The sequence below is a fragment of the Mytilus galloprovincialis genome, chromosome 6 (genome assembly GCF_965363235.1).
Source record: "Mytilus galloprovincialis chromosome 6, xbMytGall1.hap1.1, whole genome shotgun sequence".
In the NCBI taxonomy this organism is placed as follows: domain Eukaryota; kingdom Metazoa; phylum Mollusca; class Bivalvia; order Mytilida; family Mytilidae; genus Mytilus; species Mytilus galloprovincialis.
Window position 1 is genome coordinate 41,203,603 of NC_134843.1, and position 23,474 is coordinate 41,227,076.

A 23,474-nucleotide genomic window follows, 5' to 3' on the forward strand; every position below is an offset into this window, starting at 1 on the left:
GTAAACATCGATGGTTCACACCCAAACAAAATGGGAGTAATGGACCTTCAGAGCTTCTCCGTGTTATACACTTGTGAAATATATAGACGAAATTTCTGTATTGAAATGAATCTACATCTCACAAACAGGATTTTCAAATAACGATTGTGAGTAATCACCTTACAAACCAATATAAACGTATGGCAAGATATAACCATGAAGGAATTTAGTTTTTGTCAGACGCAAGAACTCATCACTATATATATCATAAACGTATACGTATATATATGCATACAGTTTCAAATATTAAGAACAAGCGGTCGATGTCGATAGTCTGTTTTCTAACTGTTCAGAGTTATAGACATGTCACTTGTTCATTCTTGGAAGCCTTCATATTCCCCGTCTAACGATGGGAACTCTTTCTGATTGTGTTGACTATAAATGCTTGTATGGTAATTCTGTCGTTTATCTGTACAAGCGGTTGCATTTCCTCTCCTTTCCCAACAAACAAACGAACGAAACGCCACTAGTCTGATTTCTCTGGAGCTCATCCTCAATGGCTCTTATACGTCAGGAAACTTACATGTATACTAATAATGATTGTTTCAAGAACAACGATGTATGGACGAACTATTATAAATTCGTCAATATCAGTTATGCATGACTAAAATATAACTTTTATTACAACTACTGTATTACTTATTTGGATTAATGACGGCTATCATGTTCAACCTTGCACAAATATTATCATAGAATTTAAAAAAAAATCCTCAAAAATCCTCAAAAGAAATAATGCCTTAGCTTAGATAATTGATATTCTTTTCACAAAAAGTTCGTGTAAATGATTGTCAAATGAATTTAATTATGTGAGAATAAAATGTTAAAAAGAAACTAAAAAAAATCATGCATGTTGTATGTTGTATTCTTTTGTCAATTAAAAACTTTAAAATTGCAATAGCTTTATTAGCATTTAAACACAGCCAGATTTGAATACAAGTTAAGAAATTCCGGTAAAGTCAATGATATCAAACAGATCTGTACAATGGTATATCAATTTGGGTAATATTGCATTTAGTTTTTATAAAAGATTAAAACTACTATTTTTTGCTTCATATTTGAATCTTTACGCCAATTGCCGCTAAGAAAGTAATCAAAAATTGTTTCCTTTTATTTTTATACACTTTCGGAATTACGAATCTGAATTTTATTTTCAATTAATTTACACAATTTAATTATTGTATCTTCATTCTCATCGTGTATTAAATCTTAGTGTATTAACATCGTGACAGCATACTCTTTCTAATCCTTTCTGTTTATCCTTTCCAAATAACAACATTTATACCTGTGTACGCTTGAACTCACACCTGCGGCTAAATAGCTACAAGGTAAACGAATTGACCTCAAGCCGAGAAATATACAGTGACCTTTACAAAATAATATACACACTCTGCTCACACATTAGTTGCATTGAAATGATTATCAAAACAATAACGGTAAATAGAACTGAAATATTTTCAGTTCAATATCAGTAAAAATGTTCAATAAATATTTTATGAAAAAAATCTCAACAATAATTAATTAAATTTATTCAAAAACATTTACTAGAGATAATTTTATAGGAGTTTAATTCAATCAATACAAAACGGTATATGCATATTCATTTTCGTTCATTCTTATATTGTGGTTCATAACTTCGACCATTCGTCAGCTGTGCGCTTTTAATTACGTATATTGTCGATAAGCTATAAGAGTTAAACAGATTTTATTTTTTCCCACAATTCAATAAATCGGGCTAATACGTCACGACCCACTCGAGAATTCAACCAAAAAAGTTACAAATACTTGATTTTCTCCGTTATTAGAAGGAATATATATTTAAAACTTTGCAAATGTGTTTTTTATGTTAAGATGAACATAATTAGATGATAAGTAAAAAATCGCGGAATTTCCCTTTAAAAATGCTATCTGGCAGCCATTTTTTTCATGAAACCTTGGCAAAAAACAAAGCGAATTCATTAAGAAAGCTTGTTTCATATCACATCAATACATTTCTGGCAGAGATGACAATGTAATTAAATCTTATCAATGATTAGAACCTTACAAAATGAAGTGAAATCTCTCCTATGACCTTTGAGACAATTTAAGGGAGTTCGCTTCAAAACACTAGTTTATATAAATAAGGGGTTATTAAAGGAATCCAAAGAGCAAAAAAAATATATAGGTTGCCATGCTTGTTTTCGAGATATATGCCATTGAAATTTTGGTGGGAAAATATTCTCTCTTGACTTTTCATAGCTTTATCATTGACAAGTTGAAGTTCTCAAAAACTGTTAAAAAGCAATTAAAATGTTATAAGACTTTTACAGATTGCTTATCATTATACATGTAAAAGATTTATAAAAAGAAAAATGGGGGTCACTGGGCAAATTTTTTCCAGGCATACAAATGGATAAAACCAGAGGATTCCAAAAATCTGTCAAAAAATCCAAAAAATGACAAGCCAGCTTCCTTAACAACTAAAATAACATATTACCTGCTCTCTGTAAAGTGAAATTTTTTGTACTTTCTCCAATGGCATTTCCAGCTTTGCAAGTGTAAGTTCCAAACACAATTCCTTCATTTGAGAAATCTACACTGACCTAAAACAAACCAATTGCAATTAGTCAAAGATAAGTTCTGAAATAAACAATCACACATATTTTCATAATAAATAAATTAAAAGAACTAAATTTTGTTAAAGTTAGTGGTCACAACATGTTTATTCACAACCCCATAGATCCTTTGTTAGTTGTTTGCTACCCTATAGATGTCACACCTGTAACAAAGTGGGGTTATAAAAAACAAACAAGTTAAGGGGTGGGGTTTGGGGGTGGAGTGCTCACAAACATGTTTAACACCGCCTCATTCTTAATGTGCTTGTCCCAAGTCAGGAGCCTCTAGTTCAGTGGTTGTTGTTGATTCACGTTTGTCATATATGTTTTTTTTGTAAACTGTTTTGTTATATATTAGGCTGTTATTGTTCATTAGAACTTTGGTGGATAGTTGTCTCATTGGCAATCATACCACATCTCCTTATTTTCATATTATAGACTATAAAAGCAATGATTCAGCTTGAAATTAGACTTTTAAAGTCCTCTGACCCAAAATAGCCCCGTCACTGCTATCCTGGCTGTTGGCCTGGACGTCTCATGGTTATTTGTGTAACATTGACGTTTACCCAATATCTATTATTTACATTTATTTCAGCTCAAATAATTAATGCCATTATATATGTATTTAACTATCAATTCAAACTTTCTGAGAGGATTTGTTTTCCTATGTTACTACTCCTTAAAAAAAAAAAAAAAAAAACACCAAAAAATCAGATTTTAAAGTATAACACCTGATTTCTTAAACACATATTTTTTTTAATTAGCATAATGACCCAACCACTTACTGTTAAAGTGCTTTCTGTATCTTCTCCAATTGTAACAGATTTAAGAGAGTAGTACTGATCCCCTGCATTAATTGTTTGCCCCTCCTTATTCATCCATGTTATGTCTGCATTAGGGACACCAGTAGCAATACACTTAATATTTGTGCTTTGTCCACCCCAACTGTACATTACATCTTTCATTACTTTTGAGAAGTTAGGTTTGTCTGAAAAATTTCAACATATACAAATTAAATAATCATCAATGATCAAAACACAGTGTTATAACTTTCATTTAAAGAACCTTTGAGAGCATGCCAACATACCCCACAGTCCTTTATTGTGACTGGGTAAACATAATATGCAGATCTACATTATTTGTCCTAAATATGTACAAAGTTTCATAAAATTCAGTTATTTCCTAACAGATGTTGTGCAGCGACTAGACTGCAGTAGTGTATTTTGGCGATTATACGTTCAAAGGGACTAACTAAAAAATAATTGAATCATAGTTTCATGTCTATTTGTACATCCAAATGACATCTAATAGTGCGTTCTTATCATCTACAAAAATTTCAAGAAATTCTGTTCTGTTCTGTGGTTAGGGACAACATAAAAAATTTGATGAAGGATAAAAAACTTCATTCAAATATTTTTTTTGGGGGGTGGGGAGGTGGGGGGGTAGGGGTCAAAATTGCTGTAAGCTTTGTTTAATTGACATTGATTTTATATATATCTTTATTGGTCAATAAATTTTTCCCAAATTAAGTTAAGAGGGGGGTGGGGGTCAGTGAAAAAACTATATGAATGAAGTTTTTTATCCTACATTGAACTTTTGATGTCAGGGATGACTGACAGACAGACAGACAGATGGGTCAAAATTGTATACCCTACAGAACTTTTTACACTGAAATATCATAAAAATTGAGTACATACATTGTACACTGAAATCACATACAAATTTTCCACATATATTGTACAATGAAATAATATATAGAAATTGAGAACATACATTGTACGCTTAAATAGGCAGACTTCTCTACTGATTTGGCTTCATTTGTTGCTTTGCAAATATAAAACCCAGCATCACTGGACTTCAAGTTGCTAATCTGTAAACTTCCTTCAACTTCCATACGATCGTCTCTAGTCACTTGAGATGCAACAATGTCAGAGTTGTCCTGTCGAAAAAAAAAGGTATTTTGAAATTTAAAGATTATTAGATTTTTCAAATTGCTTTAAAACCAAAAGTGAAGTCATGTTTTGAAGAGCAAGAAAATAAGTGATGGATTTTTTTAATTTTTTTATTTAAAAAGTATGAGCAAACTTGAAGTATGTGTCTGACATCTAAAAATGGCTCACACTTTACAATTCACGACTGTCATGTTGCTGACCCAATATGAAGTCATTCCGTTCAGTAGTACCTGGTAACTGACAATTATGTAACAAAAATGTTTGTGCAGTAATCAAAGTGAATGCAATTTAGCCAAAATATCTTAAACCCCTCTAGGTACCCTTAAAAAAATAAAAAATAACAAGTCTTTCCAGTTCCTAGCATTACAACAATAGTACATACGGTACATACTAAGGTTTGAAATAATCATTTCTGCAGAATCTAGTATCATTTTGTTTAGCAATTTTAATACATACAATTTGTGAACCATCTGTAATTTCTACTGAGGTGCCCTCTTTCATCCAAGTGATCTTTGGAATTGGTTCTCCATATGCTGTACATTTAATTGTTGCAGAAGTGCCTTCATCCCCAGTTGCATTATCCAACTTGTTGATTTGTGGTGGAACTGAAAGTTATTTAAAAAATAAATTTATCATATAGATTTTGTATATTGTATATATTTACGACTGTCAAGTTGCTGCTCAAATATGAAGTAATTCTGTTCAGTAGTACCTGAGAATTGTGTAATAAAATATTTGTGCAATGAACAAGGTGAAAGCAATATAGCCAAAATGTCTTCAACCCCTTAAGGTACCCCATTCTGATTTCCATATCTTTCCTATTTCTACATAACCACACTAGTACAATGTACATACTAAGTAAAGATTTGAAATGGTTTAAAAATTTATCTTACAACTATTCTAGATAACTAGAGGCTCTAAAGAGCCTGTGTCGCTCACCTTGGTCTATGTGAATATTAAACAAAGCAAGAAGATGGATTCATGACAAAATTGTGTTTTGGTGATGATGTGTTTGTACATCTTACTTTACTGAACATTCTTGCTGCTTACAATTATCTCTATCTATAATGAACTTGGCCCAGTAGTAAAAAATGTTTGTAAAAATTTACAAATTTTATGAAAATTGTTAAAAATTGACTATAAAGGACAATAACTCCTTAGGGGGTCAATTGACCATTTCAGTCATGTTGACTTATTTGTAAATCTTACTTTGCTGTACATTATTGCTGTTTAAAGTTTATCTCTATCTATAATAATATTCAAGATAATAACCCAAAACAGTAAAATTTCCTTAAAATTACCAATTTAGGGGCAGCAACCCAACAACGGGTTGTCCGATTCATCCGAAATTTCAGGGCAGATAGATTTTGACCTGATAAACAATTCAACCCAATGTCAGATTGCTCTAAATGCTTTGGTTTTTGAGTTATAAGCCAAAAACTGCATTTTACCCCTATGTTTTATTTTTAGCTATGGCAGCCATCTTGGTTGGATGGCCAGGTCACCGGACACATTTTTTAAACTAGATACCCCAAAGATGATTGTGGCCAAGTTTGGATTAATTTGGCCCAGTAGTTTCAGAGAAGAAGATTTTTGTAAAAGATTACTAAGATTTACGAAAAATGGTTAAAAATTGACTATAAAGGGCAATAACTCCTAAAGGGGTCAACTGACCATTTCGGTCAAGTTCACTTATTTGTAAATCTTACTTTGCTGAACATTATTGCTGTTTACAGTTTATCTCTATCTATAATAATATTCAAGATAATAACCAAAAACAGTAAAATTTCCTTAAAATTACCAAATTAGGGGCAGCAACCCAACAATGGGTTGTCGGATTCATCTGAAAATTTGAGGGCAGATAGATCTTGACCTGATAAACACTTTTACCCATTGTCAGATTTGCTCTAAATGCTTTGATTTTTGAGTTATAAGCCAAAAACTGCATTTTACCCCTATGTTCTATTTTTAGCCATGGCGGCCATCTTGGTTGGTTGGCCGGGTCACGCCACACATTTTTTAAACAAGTTACCCCTATGATGATTGTGGCCAAGTTTAGTTTAATTTGGCCCAGTAGTTTCATAGAAGAAGATTTTTGTAAAAGATTACTAAGATTTACAAAAAAATGGTTAAAAATTAACTATAAAGGGCAATAACTCCTTCAGGGGTCAACTGACCATTTTGGTCATGCTGACTTATTTGTAAATCTTACTTTGCTGAACATTATTTTGTTTACAGTTTATCTCTATCTATAATAATATTCAAGATAATAACCAAAAACAGTAAAATTTCCTTAAAATTACCAATTCAGGGGCAGCAACCCAACAACAGGTTGTCCGATTCATCTGAAAATTTCAGGACAGATAGATCTTGACCTGATAAACACTTTTACCGCTGTTAGATTTGCTCTAAATGCTTTGGTTTTTGAGTTATAAGCCAAAAACTGCATTTTACCCCTATGTTCTATTTTAAGCCATGGCGGCCATCTTAGTTGGTTTGCCGGGTCACGCCACACATTTTTTAAACTAGATATCCCAAAGATGATTATGGCCAAGTTTGGATTAATTTGGCCCAGTAGTTTCAGAGGAGAAGATTTTTGTAAAAGATTACTAAGATTTACGAAAAATGGTTAAAAATTGACTATAAAGGTCAATAACTCCTAAAGGGGTCAACTGACCATTTTGGTCATGTTGACTTATTTGTAAATCTTATTTTGCTGAACATTATTGCTGTTTACAGTTTATCTCTATCTATAATAATATTCAAGATAATAGCCAAAAACAGCAAAAATTCCCAAAAATTACCAGTTCAGGGGCAGCAACCCAATAACGGGTTGTCGCATTCATTTGAAAATTTGAGGGCAGATAGATCTTGACCTGATAAACAATTTTACCCCATGTCAGATTTGCTCTAAATGCTTTGGTTTTTGAGTTATAAGCCAAAAACTGCATTTTACCCCTATGTTCTATTTTTAGCCATGGCGGCCATCTTGGTTGGTTGGCCGGGTCATGCCACACATTTTTTAAACTAGATACCCCAATGATGATTGTAACCAAGTTTGGTGTAATTTGGCCCAGTAGTTTCAGAGGAGAAGATTTTTGTAAAAGTTAACGACGACAGACGACGGACGACGACGGACGACAGACGACGGACGACGACGACGGACGCCGGACACCAAGTGATGGGAAAAGCTCACTTGGCCCTTCGGGCCAGGTGAGCTAAAAATGACCTTTTATTGTTAATTTGTGTGTCACTTGGACTCTTGTGGAGAGTTGTATCATTAACAATCATACCACATCCTCCTATTTTTATATATAACATGTGATATTCTCATATCAAGTTTTTTGGTGTGTTTACTTTGAGGGTAAAAGATTCATGTATCAATCCACTGATATGTAGAAATCAGATATGCCCTATCCATTTTTCCTGGACTATTGTACGAGTTGACTCATTGTAAATCATACCACATCTCCTCATTCATATATATAAATATTTTAAAGAGAATGCCTCCAATTCCCTCCATATAAACAGTATTAAAATTTATAACCATGTTCAAGATGGGAACATGGTTCAAAAGACAACATCTAGAAACCAAAGTTTTGCCAAAATAACAGTTCATAGATGGCTACTGTGACCATGAAATTTTGTACCATGACATTTGACTTAGCGAAATCAAAACCTACGTGGTACATTGGCAAAAATATTGCTTATGGCTTAAAAGACTCTATCCAGGAACTGCATAAGAAGCTCTGATCCATTCTTCATATCATTTGGCAGGTTAAACTTCCTCACTACTAAGCAGTGTAAACATATGCTTTACAAAAATTTTGTCTAATTTGTCTTGTACAGCAAGACCAATTTAAACAATATATTTTACAAACTCATGTAAAATTTCTACCTAAAACTGTCAGGGCTGCATCCTTCTCGTCAGACTTGTCTCTACTGCGAGCAACACACCAATAAGTCCCAGCGTCGTCCTTAATGACCTTTTTTATAATCAATACTCCATTATCTCTTGATAAATTGTAGCGTTCTCCAGTTAATTCAAGTGTTATGGTATTCTGTAAAAGTTTAAAAAAAAAAAAACTGAAAAAAACTCTCATGCATAAATATGAACAAAATATTCAAATGCTACAAAACGAACATCCTTCAGATGAAAAACAACAAAAGTACATCAACTAAAATCGGACTTTCTCCCAACCTTTGAAACAATGTCTTTAACTTTTTTTGTAGGATGCTACTATTTTGGAATGTATGTGTTGCGACAACCTTTGAGGAACAGATTGTCTACATGGTCTAGTAGGCTTAAGAAATCATTTTATCACCCTTGGTTTCCCATTCTTTAACATGTGCTTAATTAAAAATACAAGAGATATACAAAAATAAAATACCCTGCCTCGCTCATCCATTTTTAGCCATTGTCTGAGAACTAGAAAATTTATTTAACATGACCTTATTTATATGAATAAACGCTAAAATAAATAAATCTACATAGCAAGTAAAGAAAAACAGACCCCATTACATACTTTGTAAGTATTTAATAAAGCTATATGCTCTCAACTGAATTTAAAATTCAATTCGACTGCTACTTTTCAAAAGCTATCTTTATACATGTAAACTAAATAGAATCATTTTCCCTAACTTCTTTCTTAAGGAATAAATACGAAATTTTGCACATAACTTTCAGCTTGATGATGATGGATAGATGCTAGGAAGAGCATATCACCTTACTCAGTGCTCTGAGCACAAAATTCATGCTCCAAACATGAAATCCATAATTTTGATTGGTTGATTTTGGAGTCTGAGTACAAAAAAAATGACTCGAAAATTTTATGACTTCATAGCCAGTCTTTGATACCAAGTTTAAAAAGTCTTTAGTTTGACCTGGACAGGGTTTGAAATCACAACCTTCCGCACTCAAGAAAAACACACTACCATGAGGCAATCAAGATGGTAGTTTTAAATGGTGATGATGATGAGCAATGAATAAAGTATACCAGGATCACCTCATGACACTTGGTAACACATATGTATTTATAATAGTAACACTCAGAAAACAAGAATGTGTCAATAGTACACAGATGCTCAGATGTTCAATGGACCATGAAATTGGAATAAAAACTCTTATTAGGATTCAACCATCACCCATTATCTTGTTATCTATATTTTATTCAGTTTGCGAATTAATAGCCCTTGTTTACACATCAATAACCTCTAGAAACAAGAATGTCTCCATAGTACATGGATGCCCCAATCTCTCTATCATTTTCTATGTTCATTGGACCGTGAAAGTGGGGTCTAAACTCTAATTTGACATTAAAATTAGAAAGATCATATCATAGGGAACATGTGTACTAAGTTTCAAGTTGTTTCGGACTTCAACTTTATCAAAAACTACCTTGACTAAAAACTTTAACCTGAAGCGGGCAGACGGATGAACGAACATCACTAACCAGAAAACATAATGGCCCTTTGCTATCGTGTGGGGCATAAAAATATCTCATTTAAATAAATGAACACATGGAACACACTAATATAAACAGGTACCAGGCAGACAGAGTAATAAAATCACTATATAAGCCACTTACAAAATACCAATAATATTTAGGTGCTGGTTTGGCAGTTGCGACACACTCGAATCTTGCAGCCTCTCCCACAGAAACACTCTGAGCTGTTGGTGGCTTAACTATCTCTGGTGGAACTATCAAAATAATAAAATATCACTCAATGAACTTTACTCATAGAATATTGTGTAAATATATATAGAGAGTACATATGGTAACAACGCCAAATTTTGGCACAAGAAAATGAAACTTAATCTTAAGCTATAGAAAATATATAATTCTATAAATCTTCGCATTTATGTTGAAAGGAAATTTATTTTGTAGACCTCTTATTAATTGGTTGGTTATTGTTAACTTAACATCACTTGGTCGTCTAATGGAGAGAGAGAAAAAACATATCAACAGACAACAGGTAAAATAAGGTTGAAGATATATTACTTTTTTAAATGACTCTTTTAAAAATAAACATTGAGTGCATACATTGAACTACTGTGAATTCATTTCTATTCATTGGATACCAATTTTTGTGGATTTTGTCGGTACATATAAAACACAAAATTAAATGTTCAACGAATGATACATATTCTATAGGCTTGTATACAGACTTCAGCAAAACCACGAAATTATATATCAACGAACATGCAAGTTTTCCCTAATCCACGAAAGTTGGTACCCACGAAAATACATAAATCCACAGTAAAAATATTGAATCAAAGAAAAACATGACCAAATTCTCATATTTTATTTATAACAATATAAAATATTTTTCCAAAATATCAAAAGTATAAAATAAACCATTGACAGAACATAGTCTCAATAAGATGTAGCTTCGTTTCATGAGAATTTTAGCCAAGACGCCATCTAATTAACAATCGAGTTGACCTTCTATGACCATGTAAGTGATGTAAACATAAACATAGATATAAATAGATTAAGCAACTCTTGGAATTGGGAGTTTTATAGGTTTGTTAAATTTTGTATTGTAGATTAAAAAAATATGTTTATCTTCGTTTTGATCTTTATAAGAATGATGTTGTGTGGATCGAATCAGTGAATCAAATTATTTACCTAGTTTCACTTTCAATGTTGACATTCTTTCCTTTAAATACCTATAAAATGCATGTGTTATTCTATCTCTTTCTACGGGGTTAAATGGGAGTTCACATGAATACGGATTTAATGAGGTCGATTTATTCACTTGCAAGTGAATAATTCAGTATCAATGTTTATTAGCTTAATTTGACAAAATTGAACCATTTTAGCTGATAAAAGTAAACTATTATTTCATTATTTCACTTTCATTAATGATTGAACAAAAAAAATCATACTTTTGATTTTTTATATATATATATATCTCGTAGCTAGTGCCCCTTTAACAAAATACTTTTTTTCAGTTCATGTCTATAATATCTAATTATTCTAAACCATAAAGTTGTTATTTTGTTTTCTTTAATAGAGAACCCTAAAAAATCTATGAGTAGAAAAAGTTCTTATTTTTGAATCTATGATGACATAAATACTGGTACTATGTTTTTCATGAGATTTTAATTTAACATCTTGTGAATTTTTTAACCATTCAATTTCACAGCCAAAATTATACTAACAATTATAAACCATGAATTTACGCAGTTGAATTCTGTTAGGGTCTGGATAGTGTTCTCCATTTTTGTTTTCTTTAATATTTTTAAGGCTATTTTTTACTATTCTTAACTTAAAATTCCAGAGTTTCACTATTCTTTATTTTTATGTACCCCATTATTCTATATTCTTTATATTATTTGCCCTTTATTAGGGACTTTTTGCCCATTATTCTCTATACCGTAAACCCCACCAGAACCTTTTCTGTATGGAATACCCTTTCACTTCCAAAACAATCCCCTTTAACTCTCAAATTGCATCATTTACCTGTTACTGTAACAGTTATTGGCACCACCATGAAGTTGCCAACTCCAATCACTGTACATTTATATATTCCATCATCTGTTCTGTTGATATTTGGAATCTCCAGATAACCAGGGCTAATCACATATCTTTCATCTGAAAGAAAGATATCAATATCATACCAATAACTCAATAACTATTTATGATCTTATTTATAAAAACCAGGGATTGAAGTCATCAAACTTTGCTCAGTGCTCGGAGCACAAAAATCATTCTCGAAACATGAAATCCAGCATTTTGATTGGTTGCTTTTGGAGTATGAGTACAACAAACTGACTCGAAAGTTTTATGACCGCAAGGCCTGATGTTTGTGATTGACACAAAGACATGAAGAAGGCCCCACTCTCAGAAAAACAACCTTGAAGTAAAATCAGCAGAGTGGAACCAAACGTAAACGCTATCTGCAACTCATCCACTACATACCAAAAATCATCCAATTGACCTTAACTCTGCACAAAATTTACAGATCGGAACAAAAATAAATCTGTTAGTAGTTATGATAAAACTATACATCAAATATCAAATCAATATCGTACATGCAGAAAAGAAACTGTAGAAACTAATGGACTGACAGGCAAACAGAATGAGAACAAGCCTAAATTCCCCTTTGTCTTTGCTGGAAGGGGACTATTAATTGCTCAAACTATACTGATATTTTCAGTTAAATGTTAATAGCTGAAAATAAAGTGTTGTCAAATTGGTCAACATACATTGTACAAATTTTGACAATTCCCAGAACTGCATAGACATTTATGCAAAATTGCTGCAGTTGAATAAAATAATATATCTTACGGGATGCTTCTATTCTAGCATTATTGCGATCCATCCAGCTAACAGTAACTTCTCCTTGTGGTGCACATTTAATGCGAGCAGACCCTCCTTCAGGAAACAGCTGAGTTCTTGGAGCTTGTTCCTCTGTTATAACCAAAGGCACTGAAAAAAAGATGTGTTATTCTATCATTATTAATTATAAATATTGCTGTATCCACAAGGTTTTGTGAATGGTGTTGGGTGCAGGGGTCACTACTTTTCAGGATTTTAAAGTGTGACTTCTCACTGGTAGCCAAACAAGAAGAGAACAGATAAATTTGACAAAATCACACCTATTATGTTTTAGGAGCCTATTTTATGACTTAAGTTATTGTAAAATTTTCTTGCCTTGTAGTATATATAAATTGTGGCCATGGATTCATTATTTTTAGTGGGATACCAATTTTTGTAGATTTCGTTGGTAACAGGCTATTATTTGAACTAAGAATTATTTTTAATTATGGAATTTGCATAATTTCTTGTGCTTGTAATTTTTAATAAATTCCATGTTTATTCTGTACTTAAATGGTAGCACAACACTTTCTATTACAAAGAAGATAGTAACTTTTCAATAGAATGTACTGTGCCGCGCACAACACTATCTATACAAAATAGGTTGTATGGAAAGAGTTATGACCTGCTCAAAATATCATAATACCAAATAAACATGGAATTTATTAAAAATTTCAAGCACAAGAATTTATACAAATTCCATAATTAAAAATAATTCCAAGTTCAAATAATAGACTGTTTGGTATAGATGAACCACAAGTTTCAATGTTTAACAAACTATAAATTCTGTTAAAATTTGTATGCAGACTTGGGCAAATACAAGAAATCAAATATCTATATCTTTTTTTAAATTTCCTTTATCCACGAATATTGGTACCATCAAAAATAAAAGATTCTTCACCAAATCTAGAATCTCTTTGATACTATTTAAAGCCCAATCAGGAATCTTAAGGCAGAGAAACTTGCTCCTTTTGTCTGATGTGGTGAGAACTAACATAGATCTAGGTTTTCAACCAGGTGCTCCGCAGGGCGCAGCTTTATACGACCACAGAGGTCGAACCCTGAACAGTTGGGGCAAGTATGGACAAAACATTCAAGCGTGATACAGCTCTGAATTTGGATTGTGATCAAATTTTTGACATTATATGTTTTTTTTTTACACAAAACAAATGTCAAGATTTTACAAATCAATTAAAGATTTCTTCAAACTTTTTAAATCTAAAATTAAATAGTTGACACAGCATAGGTTTCTGACACAGAATGAATGTGGTCTAATGAACTTAAAAGTTTTTTTTTTGCCTTTGAGCAATTCACTATGCTGTTGAATATTAATCCTCTCAAAAAAATGTTTGAAGAAATTTTCTTTTTATTTATGAAATCTGAAATGAGAAAAATTTAAACCCCCCCCCCCCCCCCCTTTTTTTCACATCCCCGTTTCCCTTTTTCCAAAACTGATATCAATTCAAATTTCTAATGGAGTTTGCAACAATAACTACTCTTTTAAATACATCATAAGATATTAAAATGTAAAATAAAGTGCTTGTTATCACTGAATGGTAAAGATTGGTAAAAGTGAATATACATTGTTTATTGTATAAAACAATAAAAAAAACTTCATCAGCAACATTTTATATTGTCAAATTTCCAATGAAGTTATTTACATAAAGTTATTGGCAAATAAAAATAGAAAATGACATCATAGTCATGTCTGGCAAATGTCCAACATACATTATCTAAAAACATTTTAGATAAGATAAGGAAAAAAAGCTTCATCAGTAACATTTTATATTGGCAAATTTCCAATGAAGTTATTTACATAAAGTTATTGGCAAATAAAAATAGAAAATGACATCATAGTCATGTCTGGTAAATTTCCAACATATATTATCAACTACTATTCTATACAAAGAAAGATAACTCCGATTGAAAATTAATTGCTATTGCACAATATTGTGCAATTAGATATTTCTTGCTATTGTGCAATACTGTGCAATTGAAAATTTCTTGCTATTGCACAATACTTGATATGGAATCCTGATTTGGACCAACTTGAAAACTGGGCCCATAATCAAAAATCAAAGTACATATTTAGATAAAGCATATCAAAGAACCCCAAGGATTCAATTTTTGTTAAAATCAAACTAAGTTTAATTTTGGACCCTTTGGACCTTAATGTAGACCAATTTGAAAACGGGACCAAAAATTAAGAATCTACATACACAGTTAGATTCGGCATATCAAAGAACCCCAATTATTCAATTTTTGATAAAATCAAACAAAGTTTAAATCTGGACCCTTTGGGCCCTTTATTCCTAAACTGTTGGGACCAAAACTCCCAAAATCAATACCAACCTTCCTTTTATGGTCATAAACCTTGTGTTTAAATTTCATAGATTTCTATTTACTTATACTAAAGTTATGGTGCGAAAACCAAAAAAAAATGCTTCTTTGGGTCCCTTTTTGGCCCCTAATTCCTAAACTGTTGGGACCTAAACTCCCAAAATCAATACCAACCTTCCTTTTGTGGTCATAAACATTGTGTTTAAATTTCATTGATTTCTATTTACTTAAACTAAAGTTATTGTGCGAAAACCAAGAATAATGCTTATTTGGGCCCTTTTTTGGCCCCTAATTCCTAAACTGTTGGAACCAAAACTCCCAAAATCAATCCCAACCTTTCTTTTGTGGTCATAAACCTTATGTCAATATTTCATAGATTTCTATTTACTTAAACTAAAGTTATAGTGCGAAAACCAAGAAAATGCTTATTTGGGCCCTTTTTGGCCCCTAATTCCTAAAATGTTGGGACTAAAACTCCCAAAATCAATCCCAACCTTCCTTTTGTGGTCATAAACCTTGTGTTAAAATTTCATAGATTTCTATTCACTTTTACTAAAGTTAGAGTGCGAAAACTAAAAGTATTCGGACGACGACGACGACGACGACGCCGACGCCAACGCCAACGTGATAGCAATATACGACGAAAAATTTTTCAAATTTTGCGGTCGTATAAAAATGATAGATAGATCTTTCTTTCATATCTTCTCAGATTTAGTTCAAGGAAGTAAGTATGAGAAGAGTTCACCAAAAATATTGCTAAATAAACGGGGAATGTGTACATGGGACACAGATGATGCCCCTGCTTGCATATCATATAAAGTTATAAAGGGACATAACTGAAGAAAGGTCAAAGTGATGCTCCTAAAATTTGCACTTGGTCTCAGAGTTTTGTGTTAATGAGTATTCAACAATTTTTCCCTTTGTAAAGGGGCATAACTCTAGAATGGTAAAAGTGACGGCAACTTAATTCAAAATTTATCTGTTTTTTGCGGTCATAAGCATTGTATAAAAGTTGCATAACATTTGGTTGCAGCAAACTTAAGTTAAACAACGAAAACCAAATTCAGTATGCATAGATGGACAAAGGGTAGTACTTAATGACCCCTTCATTGCTGGATAAATCCAGATAAGAGCTTTGAATGCACAAAATTCTATAAAGTGTCATTTATAGGTTATAAAATGCAAATTTGACTGTCATTTATCCAAAAGTACTTGCAGTACATATACATACTAACAACATGATAAAAATAGTTACTTTTGGTTTTCACTACGACATGAGCAGACTGCAGTTGGCCATTTATAAATCCTGTACAGTTATAGCTACCAGCGTCATCTTCCTGGACATCATTCAAGAGTAACATTAAATCCGTTGCAGATTGACCAATAACAAAAATTCTGAAGAAAAAATAATTAGTTTAAAATTCATCACATTACTAACTTTTTCCCAAAGGAACAGATATTTTTGAACTTTGAAAATGATGTTAAATGAAGATCCTACTTTTTTCTATAATGAAAACAAAACCATTTTATATATATACTTTCAAATTTCATGCAAACATACTAAGGAACAGAAAACAAAGGTATTCCTTAATATATGTTATCATATTATTTCAGTGAACATTTGTATTCTGATGATACCATACAAAAAATCTAAAGTGTACTCAAATCTTTTTAATAAGATTATTCAAATAATATCATGTCAGAACAAGTTGTTCTAATATGTACAGCTTGGTAAATTATAATGTGTTTATGTACAGCTTGGTAAATTATAATGTGTTTATGTACAGCTTGGTAAATTATTATGTGTTTATTAGTCTTACTGAGACATGGATTTATAATGGTAAACCATTAGATATTGTAGATCATTTTTGTTATCTGGGTGTGTTATTTCATTATAATTGTAAATTTTATATTACTCAAAACCACTGTGCTGAACAAGGCAGGAAAGCTATGTTTAGTATGAGGAAAAAGGCATTATCCTTATACCTGAACACTGTTACTTCTATAAGTTTATTTGACACTTATGTATGTAGTATTTTAATGTATGGGTGTGAAGTTTGGGGTGTTCATAGAGCACCAAATGTAGAAAAAGTTCTTTTGGACTATTGTAAAACATTACTAGGTGTCAAGAGGTCCACTTCTAATGTAATGGTATATTATGAATTAGGAAGATTTCCATTGTTATATGAGCGAAATTTTAGGATGCTCAAATTATGGACTAAAATTCACGGTAGTGAAAATTGTATTATAAAGTCTTGTTACAAAGAACTAGTAGCAAATAGCAATAAATGTAACCAGGTGCTCCGCAGGGCGCAGCTTTATACGACCGCAGAGGTCGAACCCTGAACAGTTGGGGCAAGTATGGACAAAACATTCAAGAGTGATACAGCTCTGAATTTGGATTGTGATCAAATTTTTGACATTACATGGTGTTTTTTTTACACAAAACAAATGTCAAGATTTTACAAATCAATTAAAGATTTCTTCTTCAAACTTATTTAAATCTAAAATTAAATAGTTGACACAGCATAGGTTTCTGACACAGAATGAATGTGGTCTAATGAACTTAAAAATTTTTTTTTGCCTTTGAGCAATTCACTATGCTGTTGAATATTAATCCTCTCAAAAAAATGTTTGAAGAAATTTTCTTTTTATTTATGAAATCTGAAATGAGAAAAATTTAACCCCCCTCCCCCCATTTTTTTTTCACATTCCCGTTTCCCTTTTTCCAAAACTGATATCAATTCAAATTTCTAATGGAGTTTGCAACAATAACTACTCTTTTAAATACATCATAAAATATTAAAATGTAAAATAAAGTGCTTGTTATCACTGAATGGTAAAGATTGGTTGGTAGTAAAAGTGAATATACATTGTTTATTGTATAAAACAATAAAAAAAACTTCATCAGCAACATTTTATATTTGCAAATTTCCAATGAAGTTATTTACATAAAGTTATTGGCAAATAAAAATAGAAAATGACATCATAGTCATATGTCTAGCAAATGTCCAACATACATTATCTAAAAACATTTTAGATAAGATCAGGAAAAAAAGCTTCATCAGCAACATTTTATATTGGCAAATTTCCAATGAAGTTATTTACATAAAGTTATTGGCAAATAAAAATAGAAAATGACATCATAGTCATGTCTGGCAAATTTCCAACATATATTATCAACTACTATTCTATACAAAGAAAGATAACTCCAATTGAAAATTTCTTGCTATTGCACAATATTGTGCAATTAGATATTTCTTGCTATTGTGCAATACTGTGCAATTGAAAATTTCTTGCTATTGCACAATACTTGATATGGAATCCTGATTTGGACCAACTTGAAAACTGGGCCCATAATCAAAAATCAAAGTACATGTTTAGATAAAGCATATCAAATAAGCCCAAGAATTTAATTTTTGTTAAAATCAAACTTAGTTTAATTTTGGACCCTTTGGACCTTAATGTAGACCAATTTGAAAACTGGACCAAAAATTAAGAATCTACATACACAGTTAGATTTGGCATATCAAAGAACCCATTTATTCAATTTTTGATGAAATCAAACAAAGTTTAATTTTGGACCCCCATTTGGACCAACTTGAAAACTAGGCCAATAATTAAAAATCTAAGTACATTTTTAAATTCAGCATATCAAAGAACCCCAAGGATTCAATTTTGGTTAAAATCAAACTAAGTTTAATTTTGGACCCTTTGGACCTTAATGTAGACCAATTTGAAAACGGGACCAAAAATTAAGAATCTATCTACATAGTTAGATTCGGCATATCAAAGAACCCCAATTATTCAATTTTTGATGAAATCACACAAAGTTCAATTTTGGACCCTTTGGGCCCCTTATTCCTAAACTGTTGGGACCAAAACTCCCAAAATCAAACCCAACCTTCCTTTTATGGTCATAAACCTTGTGTTTAAATTTCATAGATTTCTATTTACTTATACTAAAGTTATGGTGCAAAAACCAAAAATAATGCTTATTTGGGCCCCTTTTTGGCCCCTAATTCATAAACTGTTGTGACCTCAACTCCAAAAATCAATCCCAACCTTCCTTTTGTGGTCATAAACCTTGTGTTTAAATTTCATTGATTTCTATTTACTTATACTAAAGTTATTGTGCGAAAACCAAGAATAATGTTTATTTGGGCCCTTTTTTGGCCCTTAATTCCTCAACTGTTGGAACCAAAACTCCCAAAATCAATCCCAACCGTCCTTTTGTGGTCATAAACCTTGTGTCAAAATTTCATAGATTTCTATTCACTTAAACTAAACTTATAGTGCGAAAACCAAGAAAATGCTTATTTGGGCCCTTTTTGGCCCCTAATTCCTAAAATGATGGGACCAAAACTCCCAAAATCAATCCCAACCTTCCTTTTGTGATCATAAACCTTGTGTTAAAATTTCATTGATTTCTATTCACTTTTACTAAAGTTAGAGTGCGAAAACTAAAAGTATTCGGACGACGACGACGACGACGCCAACTTGATAGCAATATACGACCAAAAAATTAAAATTTTTGCGGTCGTATAAAAACTGGGCAACTTGTATTAAAACAATTTTATATGATCTTGGTATGAATTATTATTGGGACAACCAATGGGTACTTTGTTTGGATAGTTCATTTTTACAATTAACCAAACAACGAATATATGATCAAGCTAAACAAGAGTTGCATTTCACGCTTGAAACATCACCAAAGTGTAGATTATATAAGTATATTGTGTCAAATGTAGAATGACAATTTTATTTACAAAAATGTATTCCTGTAATAGCTCGTAAATGAATAACGAGAATTCGCCTATCCTCACATAATCTATGCATTGAAACTGGTCGTTTTTATGGAATAAGTAGAAATAGTAGAATGTGTATTATGTGTGATAAAAATGTAGTAGAGGATGAATTTCATTTTATTTTACAATGTACAAATTATAATGATATACGTAAAATGTTTATCAAGAAATATTATTGGACTAGACCATCAACTTATAAATTAGTACAATTGTTTTCTGTTGAAAACACTAAGGAACTCTGTAATTTAGGAAAGTACTTACTCTATGCATTTAAGTGTAGGAATAATATTTAAGACCTATGTTTATCATATGTAGTCTGAAACTCACAAACTGTATAATATGTAACTGATATTTCTGACGTTTGTTATTTATGTGTATGTTAATGCTATACAACTTGTAAACTGTATATTTATGCATATTATACCGATAAACTGTATTGTTTAAGGTAAATAAAGAATAGAATAGAATGTACAGCTTGGTAAATTATTATGTGTTTATGTACAGCTTGGTAAATTATAATGTGTTTATGTACAGCTTGGTAAATTATAATGTGTTTATGTACAGCTTGGTAAATTATTATGTGTTTATGTACAGCTTGGTAAATTATAATGTGTTTATGTACAGCTTGGTAAATTATAATGTGTTTATGTACAGCTTGGTAAATTATTATGTGTTTATGTACAGCTTGGTAAATTATAATGTGTTTATGTACAGCTTGGTAAATTATAATGTGTTTATGTACAGCTTGGTAAATTATTATGTGTTTATGTACAGCTTTGCATTTGTTATGTTTATGTGCATACATCTTTCTACATTGTTTTATTGTTGTACATCTTTCTACATAGATATAGGAAGATGTGGTATGAGTGCCAATGAGGCAACTCTCCATCCAAGTAACAATTTATAAAAGTAAACCATAATAGGTTATGGTACGGCCTTCAACACAGACCCTAGACTTACACTGAACAGCAAGCTATAAAGGGCCCCTAAAATTACTACATGTAATGTAAAACCATTCAAAAGAGAATACAAATAGTCTTATTTATATAAAAACATTGTTTATGAACATCATTCTACATTATTGTTGATGTACAGCTTTTTACAGTGTAATGTTTATGTACATCTTTCTACATTTTTGAATTAAAGTACATTAGTAGGTTTATGTACATCTTTGTACAGTGTTATTTTTATGTACATCTTTGTACATTTATATGTTTATGTACATCTTTGTACATTTATATGTTTATGTACATCTTTGTACATTTATATGTTTATGTACAGCTTTTTACAGTGTAATGTTTATGTACATCTTTCTACATTGTTGAATTAAAGTACATTAGTAGGTTTATGTACATCTTTGTACAGTGTTATTTTTATGTACATCTTTGTAGTGTTGTTTATGTACATCTTTGTACATTTATATGTTTATGTACAGCTTTTTACAGTGTTACGTTTATGTACATCTTTCTACATTGTTGTATTAAAGTACATTAGTAGGTTATGTACATCTTTGTACAGTGTTATTTTTATGTACATCTTTGTAGTGTTGTTTATGTACATCTTTGTACATTTATATGTTTATGTACACCTTTGTACAGTGGTATGTTTATGTACATCTTTCTACATTGTTGTATTAAAGTACATTAGTAGGTTTATTTACATCTTTGTACACTGTTATTTTTATGTACATCTTTGTAGTGGTATGTTTATGTACATCTTTGTACATTTATATGTTTATGCACAGCTTTGTACAGTGTTATCTTTATGTACATCCTTGTAGTGTTGTTTATGTACAGCTTTGAACTTTGATATGTTTATGTACAGCTTTGTACACTGTTATGTTTATGTACAGCTTTAAACTTTAAAGTTAATTTACATATTTGTACATTGCAATGTCAATTTAAATATTTGTACATTGCAATGTGTATGCACAGCAGCTTTGTATACAAATCTATTGTCTAAGTCTTACCTGCCATTAGGCGGGACTAAGTTCCCTCTGTTGTCTATTGTCTAAGTCTTACCTCCCATTAGGCGGGACTAAGTTCCCTCTGTTGTCTATTGTCTAAGTCTTACCTCCCATTAGGCAGGACTAAATTCCCTCTGTTGTCATTACAGTTCTGTATACAAATGTATTGTCTAAGTCTTACCTGCCATCAGGCGGGACTAAGTTCCCTCTGAAGTTGTTACAGCTTTGTATACAAATCTATTGTTTACCTCCCATTAGGCAGGACTAAATTCCCAATGTTGTCATTACAGTTCTGTATACAAATCTATTGTCTAAGTCCTACCTGCCATCAGACGGGACTGAGTTCCCTCTGTAGTTGTTACAGCTTTGTATACAAATCTATTGTCTAAATCTTACCTGCCATCAGGCGGGACTAAGTTCCCTCTGTTGTCGTACCACTTCAGGTCAGGATTTTCTCCGTTAGCGATGCCGGAGACAACCTTACATGCTATCACTTTATTTTCACCTCCATTTGCTACCAATGGGTTATCACCTTCTATAATAATATTTTGAGCATCTGAAATCAAAAACAATAAAAGAGTTTTAAACATATGCATTCTATTAATACCTGTATACTAATACTAATTTGTTAAATTGATTTTTTTTTTTTATTACAATGGAATCATAATTTTTATTATCAGCAGGTCATATATGTTAAGGATGTACTTAGGTGAGGTTTTGGAATTCGTGTCAAATGTTTTTCCATTCAATACCAGGTAAAATATTTTGCCCCATAACACCCATTTATTTTTTCATATAAGACTTAATAACTCATTAAAGGTCATTTACCAAAATTTTAGAAGATTCTTGATTTTCTGTGTTTAGTTTTGAGACCCAAATAATACCAATGCAAATATAAGGTGAAAGTCTGAGTCAGCCTTTTCCGCCATATTTTAAATCTCAAATATCTTGAAAAGGAGGTTCATGACCTATCAATATTTTTAGCTTATTTTTATCCTAAGCGAATGCTCTACCAGCTTTAAGTATCAATTTTAATTTCTTAATTTCTTCATTTTCACCTAACCTCACCTAAGTACATCCTTAATTACCCCTTTTTTATTTATTATATATCCCAGTCTTAGTTCAAATTACAAAACCTGCAAGAGAAGCTAAAGTCATTCAAACACTTGAAGGGAAGCTATATGTATAGAAGGGGTCTCATTGGGGGGTTCTGATCTGGGATCCCGCTTACTGTTTTGTCAGATTTCGTATCCCGCTTACACTATGTACGTAAGCAAATCTCATTTTTTGTAATTTCCCTTTTCACAACACAATAATATGACTTTCACGTGTCACGCTTACAAAAAAATCTGCAATCCCAAGTCACGCTTAGATCCTAATGAGACCCACTATAGTAGCACTAGCACATAAACAACTAGATCATTTTTAAGTGTCCCAACATCTTTAAAATA

At 31.7% G+C, this 23,474-nt stretch overlaps 1 protein-coding gene across 4 annotated transcripts in view; it reads right to left on the reverse strand.

Moving 5' to 3' along the window:
- The window catches only part of LOC143079584 (neural cell adhesion molecule 2-like), a 96,324-nt gene that overhangs the window by 42,120 nt on the left and 30,730 nt on the right, over window positions 1-23,474 (reverse strand). For all 4 annotated transcript variants that reach the window (XM_076254995.1, XM_076254996.1, XM_076254994.1 and 1 more), the window contains exons 2-11: window positions 22,420-22,579; window positions 16,505-16,644; window positions 12,880-13,020; window positions 12,052-12,183; window positions 10,171-10,283; window positions 8,481-8,643; window positions 5,039-5,187; window positions 4,404-4,569; window positions 3,416-3,618; window positions 2,513-2,618 (exon numbers count right to left, since the gene is read on the reverse strand). In XM_076254995.1, coding sequence (XP_076111110.1) covers window positions 2,513-2,618; window positions 3,416-3,618; window positions 4,404-4,569; window positions 5,039-5,187; window positions 8,481-8,643; window positions 10,171-10,283; window positions 12,052-12,183; window positions 12,880-13,020; window positions 16,505-16,644; window positions 22,420-22,579 — 1,473 coding nt within the window. The remainder of the gene's footprint in view (window positions 1-2,512; window positions 2,619-3,415; window positions 3,619-4,403; window positions 4,570-5,038; window positions 5,188-8,480; window positions 8,644-10,170; window positions 10,284-12,051; window positions 12,184-12,879; window positions 13,021-16,504; window positions 16,645-22,419; window positions 22,580-23,474) is intronic.